Raw genomic sequence first — 9,942 nt, forward strand, 5'->3', positions numbered from 1 at the left:
GCTAATAAGGAGAGCTGTACGAAAGAAAACTAATGATGTCTCTGACAGAAAGGAGAAGTACAAACAAAAACAGTTCCCTTTTAAGGAACTTGACAAAATTTACTAGTAAAAAATTCTACTGAACAAATTAAAAAATTAAATATCTTAGAATTAATTCAAAGGAAGACAGAAGATTTTACACAGGAAACACCATAAAACAATTTGGTATTAAATAACCCTGGCTTACTGAACAGACCGTAAAAGTTTACAAAAAGAAAAGCGACGTAAAAGAAGAATTAACATTACGTGAAATCTGACTGAATTTTTTGTGAAACCAATACATATAACTTTGTTGCTCATTGTAGTAGGTAAGCTCCACCAGTCACGAATCGAGCGTCCTTGTTGCAAAGACCCCTGGGTGAAAGACGCTTTTAATAAGCCGACGTAACTTCTTAACGTAACGAAAGTAGTCAAGAACGTGTTGATGCAATAACTGTCTATTTTCATATTTTTTAGAGCATCAAATCGAAGTTTTTGTGAACGGATCTTCGGTTGGAAAACAGCTCGACACCACACCTTATTACTGGGTAAGAAGAGGAATGCGCTCGTTAAAGGTGATGTTGCTTAGCAGATAGGTTCGATAATCTCTCATGACTCTCTTTCTCCCTCTGTATCAGCCTCCTGATGTCAAACTTTTCATCGGAAGAGATCAAAAGCACTTTTTAAATGGAACGATCGACGACGTAAGTAGTTAATGTTGACCAATGTAGAGTTAAAATAATAAGTCTTCAGATAGTAATTCATGCTTTCGTAAATCCCAACTTGAAGAAACTTGGTCAGTGCAATGTGCGGAATAAGTCGGGTCATTCTTAAAATCCAGGTCTTTTGTTGAGTGTAATTTTTAGACCGCAGCGATAAGCCGAAAAAATACTTTCATTATTTTGACAACAAGCTGCACTCTCCTCAACTAACTTTACGAACTAATTATAGAGTTTAGTAAATGCAAAACCAAAAAAGGACTAGTTAAAAACAACTTAAAACTACTCCCCAATAAAGTGATATATGCGTTCGGTTGCACTCGTTTGTTCCCAAGTACCATGTTTGAAGTTTTCATCAAATGATAGTTTTGTTGAACGTAACTTTTCCGCCGTCGTGTATGGTTACACTGAAAAAAGACAGAATTGCAATAACTTTTCGTGTTTTTACACATTGCGATAAAGACTTGCTTTTAATTGAACGCCTTCATAGATAAACTTTTGATTTCCATAAACATTCAGGATCTTCTGTCCTAGTTTAATTAGCAGCAGAACGTGCGACCAGCTGGCGAAGAGCCATGGGTTCAACTTTTTTCTGAAAGAACTTGGATTCTTTTTTCGACTAGCAATTCAACTCTTGTCACTGGCCGGTGAAGATCTTTCTCAAAAATCAAATATGATTGAAAATTTCATGAACATTTTCTGCCCTTCTGATGGTTAGTCAATCCCCTTGCTTAACTTTCTGTTCCTCGCAGAGCAGGTATTAACATTAGATTTATTTCACCCCAGTTAACATTATGGGGAGTGCAAGTTCCAGACAGTGAAATTATCGACTACATGAAACTTGCAGGATTGACATGGCCGATCCACAAGGGCCTGGTGCGAGCGCATTTCAACATGGAAGACACTTCCGGATCTGTTATCGAAAGTCAAGAAGGGAATGGTTTCCATGGCAATCTCATTGGAAGGCCTGTCTTTGTTCCTGTAAGTAATAAGTTATAATATCTATGGGTGGCAGCGTGGCCGAGTGGTTAGGGCGCCGGAGCTGATTTCCGTTTCGCATAGTAAACGTCGATGCCATTATTGGTAACCAAGCCTTTCAGAATGGACGACGCCATATCTGCTTTAGTTAAGGCCTGGACAAGGAAGAAACTGGTTACAATTTGTTGGATGGGTAAAACGCAATCACCAAATGTTTAATTGTTCATATTCATACTGGTTTGCTTCCGGTTAGCTTTTATTTGATGGCTGGGGCAACTCTATCATTAATATTTAAGAAAGTCGCGTTTATAATTAAATTTTGAGGAGATTTGGCGGATCAACCAGGTAGTGTAGTGGTATAAGAGAGATGTTAGGAAACAGAGGTTCTGGTTTCGATATTTTTTTTGGAGTGTGGGAGGAATTTGCTGTGCACGTCGAATAACTCGCTTGCAAATGACCGAAGTTCTCGTCTTTAAGTAATAGACTGCTGGGTTGCGATAATTTCTGCCACCTCGATGTCAAGAGAGGAGCAATACCAATAGGTTATTTAACCGCCCTGTTTGTTAAGAAACTGTTGATCTATTTGGAATACGTTTCCTCATTTCTTCTCAAGCACAAAATTAGTGCAGAAGATAGTTTGACACAAAAAACGAACAATAAATGGAACAGCCGTCAGTAGGAGTACATTGTTTATGTTTCATTGTGTTAGGTTACCATCCTGAAGATGGAACAAGTGACCTTATCCGGCGAGAGTTTCAAAGCTTTCCCATGAAAAAAATAAAGCCCATTTACTTTTGGTCATACTTATGATTTGCCACTATACATTTCCTAAAGGGCAGCGTCCACACTAGGCCGGAGAAATATGAAAACGCAGCTTTATTTCCACCGTTAACCTACTGTCCACACTAATCCGCCACGCAAACGGAGCTTTTCGAAAACGCTATTCAAACCGGAAGAATTTGAAAGGTCGGCTTTTCGTTTTCGTGTGGACGGAAAACATTTTGGAAATGGGGCTTTTCGAAAACGATGCTATCACATTAATCATTTGTTTTTGCCCGCCCCAGTTTTCCTCGATCAAACACAAATCCAAGATGGCCGGTGATTGTAGCGTTCTTAAATTCCTTCGGCGTAGTTTGGACGGAAAACATTTGATCCGTTTTCAGAGTAAAACCTCCTTTTTGTAACCTTCGGAACAGGCGGATTGCAAGCTACCTTTTTCACTCCTCCGGCGTAATGTGGACGGGACCTAAGTGAGGGTTAAGTCTCTTCGCGTTGTTAATATTTTGTTCCTTTTTCTTATTTTTAATGACAGAGCACTGTGGACAAGAATCGTTTCGTGATTTCGTATCCAAACAATCGTCGAAGGAGAAGCATTCAAAGTTCTTTGTTCAGTTCCTGGGCCAAGAGACATTCAGAACTTTAAAGGCTTTGGCTTCTGGCCAAGAGACACATAGTTATAAAGTTCAACAGTGAAACCGGCAAACAAGCGGGCAGAACAGTGTTTAAGAGCTGAGCAACAAACAGACAAACAAGCAGACCTTTGGGAATGCTATGCTGAGTATGCTATGCTCAGCGCTGTCAGGACTTGGAAGAAAAACATCTACGTTCACTTTTGTATTTAAGATGATATTTATGTTAAGTTGTATGAGTTATTCTACATTCCCACCAGGAATCATTTTCCTTTTTTATACGCTCAGCATTCGTCCACTTTGTCTCTTCCATTAATATTGAATTTTCACTGGCCGAGACAAAGGGTACTTTTTGGTAGTTTTCCTTTTTCTAGAAGGCAAAATCACTTGAAAATGATTGGCCGTCAGGTCGCTAGGCAACGGCAAAGAAACGGCTTTGCTATTGTTTTGCGCCATAGAAACTGTATCAAAGTCCGAGTACAGATGACAGCGCAGATGCAAATTAAAGTACAAACAAAAATACAAATATAAAATCAAAATAAAAACGAACCAGCCTGAACCATCTCAGATGCCTCAGCTTTGGGACATGCGGGGTCATTAATGTTAGAATAGTTCTCCCCTCACCATAAATGTCCGTTAACAGGGGGGACGATACGAAACGTGGACCCCCAGACCGGTCCCCCTTTCGGACGCCCAACTCGACTTCCCTTTCTCGTGATATATAAGGCAAAAGACACACATGAACATGTCTCTGCTTTAGCAAGAATAAAAACAACAGAAAACATGCACTGAATTTATTCTGATTTTCCCCTTGCCCCTTGGCGGAACCCAGCGACAGCCAGAAATACCTGTGCGTTCGTAGGCTTGTCAAGCTACACTAGTTATTTGCTCATGTTGCTGTATTCTCTCATTCTTTGTAATTGTTGTTCTCCACGTTTTACGTATGTGATGCACCATGAATGGATGGGATAAGAGTCGGATGGGAAGATCAGAACAGTTATCGCCGTAACAGCGTACAATTTACATAGTGAGGGGAGGGCATGCAAAAGGGGTGGGGTCCACTAACTTCTCTAATAAAAGTTTTGTTCATTGTTGAACCATATCTTCATTTCGTGGTAACAGTTCTCGGCGACAGAACAAGCCAGGAATGTGAATTCAAGGGGATCTGGACATTTGCTAAAGAAACATTCATCATCGGGTTTAATGTTGTATCTTTTAAGTTCCTTCTTGGTTACTAGTATCCTATGAAGTAGTTTAAAAGAGAACTGTCTTAATTCATTGTCTGCCGACATCTTTGAGATATTCTTAAGTATGGTATTCCATTTGTTGTCGAAGGCGGGCGGGTAATGTTTGATTGAACTGATGTTGGTTCTGTTTCTCATTTCGCTTGGAAGAGTGAGTAGTAATCCTTGCACCGCATTTTGGACAAACGAATAGTTTTTCCTTCGGCAAGCTGGTATACATCAGTTGCTTCTGCGATTGTTTCGATCTACAGGGTTTTTTTTTATAGTCCCAGCTTTTAATTTAAGACTTTTGGGAATTGCAGAGAGAATTTGGCAATAATAGATGAAATTGACTTCAATGTTGTAGTTGGTCTTGAATTCTTCATAAGATAGATATTTGCCAGTATTCTGAAGATCTTTTACAAAATATACCCCACGCTCGCTCCAGGTTTTCCAATACAAAGATTTTCGTTTGATAGTGATATCTCTGCTGTCCCATATAATCAAGTCACCTTTTAAGCAGTCATCCCTATATTGGTCTCTTTATTCACTTAAGTAATCTAGACGTTCTGAGTAAAAGGTGGAAATATTGTTGTCTAATTTTTTGTCATAGTTGCAGTTCAAGAGAAGCGGTAATCCCCCATATCTATTGAAGTAAGCATTTGGAATTGCTTTCCGAGTATTCACTTAGTAGCTTGCCTGTCCAGTTTAACTGAAGTGCCTTAACAGTTGTTCTAGCTTTTGGAAAGTTTAGACCTCCTCCACAAGGTCTTCGCTACTTCTTGTACCCGTTTAATAACTTCCTCTGGAACACACAGCATTGAGGCTGTGTATGTAAGAAATCCCTGGTGCTTTTACCAATAAAGTTCGTCCCATGAGGGTGAGGTCCCGAGACAGCCAAACATTTAGTTTTGTTTCCATTTTTGAATTTTGATGAAGAAGTTTTGGTCGTTATTCTTATTACGATTGTACGAAATATAGATTCGCAGTGTTTAAGTTGGTTCATTAGTTTATGTCTATTTGTATCATTATATTTTCACCAGCGACGAAGTCGGTTGTCGTAGTCGGAGTCGTAAGAGCGCTTATGACTTAGTGAAAAACGAAAATCGGAGTCATAAGCTCGACGGAATCGGAAGAATCAGAACGTTTCCATTTCTCCCGACTCCGTCGCTTACGATCCTGTGAAAACTAGATTGTCGGAGGCGGAAGAACCAATCAATCACAAGGCCAGGAATCGAGCATTTTGATTGGTTTGATATTCTTCCGCTTCTATTTCCGACTCCGACAATCTAGTTTTCGCTAGATCATAAACGACAGAGTCCTAAGCAGAATCGGGTGTTCTGCTTCTGACTCCGTCGGTTTGATTTTCATTAGATCGTATCACTCTACACTTCTGATTACGACTCCGACTACGACTCCGTCACCAGTGAAAACTAGCCTTTAGTGATTCAATATCCTTACAGATGAGGGTTGTATCATTAGCAAATTGGCTTAGTTCGACGTTTGCATTATTTGGGAGCTTAATCCCCTTACTCTTGCTAATTAATCTGACGTATCTTTTGCGCCAGTAGTTCTGCAGCTAGTATAAATAGAATAGGTCCCAAGGGACATCCTTGCCGGACACCTCGCGTAACCTCCATTTAGTGTTCCGCTTTCTGCATCGGAGTACATGACAGAGATCCAGTTCCTAAGGCTTGGACCGAGCTTTAGATATTTTAGCGTATTATGAATGAATTGCCATTCTAACGTATCAAATGCTTTCTCGAAATCTGTAAGTACCATAATTCCTGGAATTTTGTTTGGTTCAGTATATTCCATAACGTGATTGAGCAGTCTCACGTTTTGACCCATAAACCTTCCTTTGACGAATCCGGTTTGCTCTGAGTGTATAATTTGGGTAATTTGAGTTCAATTCTTTTCGCAATTGCTCTTGCCAGTATTTTATAGTCGACATTTAGAAGTGTAATTAGACGCCAATTTGTTAATTTGACCAGGTAGCTTCGGTCCTGTGGTATTAGTGAGGTTATACCTCGTCTCTGAGAGATTGACATTTTGCCTTTGTCAAACGTTTCGTTGTAGGAGTCAGTCTAGGAAGTGGCCAGCTATACGATCGATAGATCTCTTCAGTAGTGAAACCATCTCTCTTATTTTCAACAGAGTTCTTAATAGTTAACCAATATCAATTGGTGTAGCATGTCTAATTAACCCGTCAGTTACACCGTCGCCAAATCCTGGCTTAAAGTCAAGAAACACGATGTGATGAAGTCAATGATGTTAAAACATTAGATTATCAAATTTAGTTTTCAAGTTTCTATCAGCTTACGCCTGAAGAAGGACATACGTTTTCAAACTTGTAACTCGCGCTGGCTGCTAAAAACAGCTCCTCAGTATTCAAGCGTGAAACCGACCATTTGCATGTCTAATAAATCTTGAACCATGGTCTTTCTATTAAAAAAGCAATACTTAAGATGTGAAAGGTGAATTGATCAACATGACAATGATCTTGCTCAACATAGTTCTCGTAGCTCAGTGGATAGAGCGCACGCCCTGTGTTCGGGAGGTCATGGCTACGATTTCCCTCGCACAAAGGAGACCAAAACTAATTGCTGCAGAGAATGATCATTCCCTTTGTTGTCCTTTGTGCTAGCACTTCTATTTGTTGTTTATAATAATAATTCGACACTTTACTTTGACGTAGATATTTTGATGTTGTTTTTACACCAAACGGTAAATCAGTAACCGGTAACCAGTATAAACCAGATTCTATCATGTGACTGGCGGTTTTGTTGTTTTGTCAGAATCAGCGGTTACTGCTGCATTTGACATGAAGCGTCGCGTGATGTTTGCTGCATGTTGTGTCCTTGTCTGGCTGTCGGTGGTGTTTTTCATTCAGGAGCTGGCTCCAGTTGTGCGTTTAGTTCGTGGACAGAATAACAACACGATGGAGCAGCATAAAGAAGATCGACTAGAACGACCAGAAACCACGAAAACAGAGGAAACAGCAAAGACATCCGGCATCGAACAAGGCTTAATTATGTTAAATTACACTGGAATAAGGAGAACCACCTCTAAAATGGAAATTAGCCAAAGGGTTGAGAACATTAAATCACAGAAGCTCGCCCCAAGGAAAAATCTGATTATGTTAAGTCCCGGAAGAGGAAGGTCGTCTTTCCTTGGAGCGATGTTTGACAGCAATCCGCACGTCATATTCTGGTTTGAGCCACTGCGAATAGAATTCGAAAAACTATGTAAATCTGGTGTGATCAAACAAAGAAATGAACTAATCAACTTCAGACAAACGTGCGTCAACTTAATCGACAGCTTCTTCAAATGCGATTTCAGTAATATCTCAAATGCAAAGTTATCTGAATTCTCAAGGCAAACGCAGTAAGGCGCTCACTAGTGGGTATTTGTGCCCCGGTAAGAAGTTAAGATGTCTGCCGTTCTCAGATTCACTGCTGAAGAAGGCCTGTAACACTTACAAACATACGGTTATCAAAATATTGACCTCTCGAGTGCCAGACAAAACTATACAGAGTTTCCGGGAGCTTTTCCAACAGCAGAATGAATATGATGTGAGATTGATTCACTTGGTACGCGATCCTAGAGCAGTGATTTACTCTAGAATGAAATACGTGACCTGGATAAAAAGAAGTTACCGAGGTTCCAATTTTAGTTTATATGTTCATAAGCTTTGCGATCCCATTGAGCAGAATATACGAATGGGTTTGCTCTTTCCCCCACCCTGGCTTAAGGATCGCTTTAAAGTTGTTCGTTACGAAGAACTTGCGGTCAATACCGTAAATATAGCACGGGAACTGTACAGATTCGCAGGATTTGATTGGTCTAAGAGCGTTGATAAATGGATATCTGCTCACAACAGACCGCCAAGCGATACCAAAGGAAAATCAGCTTACTCTCTTAACAGGAATGCCTCACATGTTATTGATAAGTGGAAAAATGCACCGGATGACTTAATAAGAGTTATAGAAGAGGTTTGCAGCGATTTAATGGAGATGCTTGGCTACCACAGATGGATAAACAAAGAGAGGTAAATACATTTACATTTACTTGATAATTCGCATCACGTTGATGGCCTATACAACAGCATTTTCAGCAGTTCAGTCGGGAAAGTGGCATCAACCTCTTTCATTTCATAAGAATACACCAGAAACTATCCATCCATCCGTTTTTCAATGGCTGGAATGTAAAACAAATGCAACAGAAAATTGGCAAAGCAACTCTGGATCATGAGAGAAACGAACACCAGAAAGGCCAATTAAAACCAGAGATTAGTGCATGGAAGTCTTGGAATGCTGTCTGTACGTTTTGTTTTAGTTTTTTTTTTTTTTTTTCCAACCCACCTTAAGTTTGTTGTGTGAATTTGGGCTGCTCGTAAAAGAAGAAGTGCTTGATAAGTGTCGTACACAAACATTTTTGTAGATCCCACAGGCAACCAAAATGCACTGTCAGAGTATATCTACGGAGCCCTATTAATATGGGTGTTCGTATGGAAATGAAACTCTGAAACTGACTATCCCTAAATGAGAGCGCTAGAACGACAAAACAACTTTAAGGCGTTATTATTTAGTGGAAAGCAAAATTAAAATAATGAAATTCATAAAATGTCTTGCAGCATGGTTTTAAATCAACTGACGGACTTTACAAGAAACCAGTGGGACCAACCAAGAAAAAATGGAACGATATTTTCCGGTCAAATCAGGCTAACCGAGACTCACCATTCCTACTCCTTTCCCCAGCCTCCTACATAAGTGAAATCTACTGAAGAAAAGAAGCAGGGCAATGAACCGGTTTGTCAAAATGGAACGGCAAATTTCGGTCCGACCGGTCCGACCGATCAAAGTGGGCCACCTCCAAAGATGGGGCCAAACATTTTGGACGGACCAAACCGAAACGGACCTTGATTCCATTTGACTTCCGACTAAAATTTCCGGAATAGTGGAAAACACCGTAGAAAGTGAAAATTAAAGATGTGGATTTTTTCCGGAATAACCAATCGGGCAAAATTAATTGCTGAACGGTCCATGTAAGCGGCCCAAATGGAAAAATTGCATCTTATGAGCACGGCACTGAGAGAAATAAACTTACCAGTTACTCCTAATGTTGCTACAAAACAAAAGAGATCAATTATTACACCTCCCACCCCGCCCCCACCCCCCTTTGGGCAGCACTGCTTTGTTATTTGTTTGACTATTTATAAAAATAATAGAATAAAGTTCTTTTGTTTTTTATACGTAGTTGTTTCACGCCCACCAATTGTTTGGTTGTCAAATTGGGTAAAAGATAATGTACATTACGGCACTGCATTACTTTTGGTTTTGTGGTTGAGATATAAGGTCAACTCCAGATTTTATACCATGCCTTAGCTTCACAAACACTTCCAATTGTCACTTTTGTCAGGAATGCCGGAAATGGTGCTTTAGAGGGTAAAATCTGGTAAAATTTTCTGAGGAGGCATGATCCCGAACCCCACCTAGAGGCTCACGTCGAATCGCATCTGCGGTTCTCGCCATCCACACCAACCTGTCAACCTATTTATAATTAGCTAGAGTATGGCCGCCATCTTACGCGACT

At 40.0% G+C, this 9,942-nt stretch overlaps 1 protein-coding gene and 1 pseudogene across 1 annotated transcript in view; both read left to right on the forward strand.

Moving 5' to 3' along the window:
* Nucleotides 1–5,177, forward strand: part of LOC145500110 (uncharacterized) — a 52,533-nt gene extending 47,356 nt beyond the window's left edge. The window contains exons 74-77 of the mRNA XM_081479598.1: nt 496–566; nt 657–722; nt 1,524–1,718; nt 3,028–5,177. Of these exons, the coding sequence (XP_081335724.1) occupies nt 496–566; nt 657–722; nt 1,524–1,718; nt 3,028–3,138 (443 nt within the window). The 3' untranslated portion in view covers nt 3,139–5,177. The remainder of the gene's footprint in view (nt 1–495; nt 567–656; nt 723–1,523; nt 1,719–3,027) is intronic.
* Nucleotides 5,178–7,171: 1,994 nt separating this feature from the next.
* Nucleotides 7,172–8,402, forward strand: LOC145499348 (carbohydrate sulfotransferase 3-like; annotated as a pseudogene).
* Nucleotides 8,403–9,942: the final 1,540 nt, after the last annotated feature.

This window comes from Orbicella franksi, chromosome 10 (assembly GCF_964199315.1).
Source record: "Orbicella franksi chromosome 10, jaOrbFran1.1, whole genome shotgun sequence".
Classification (NCBI taxonomy): Eukaryota; Metazoa; Cnidaria; class Anthozoa; order Scleractinia; family Merulinidae; genus Orbicella; species Orbicella franksi.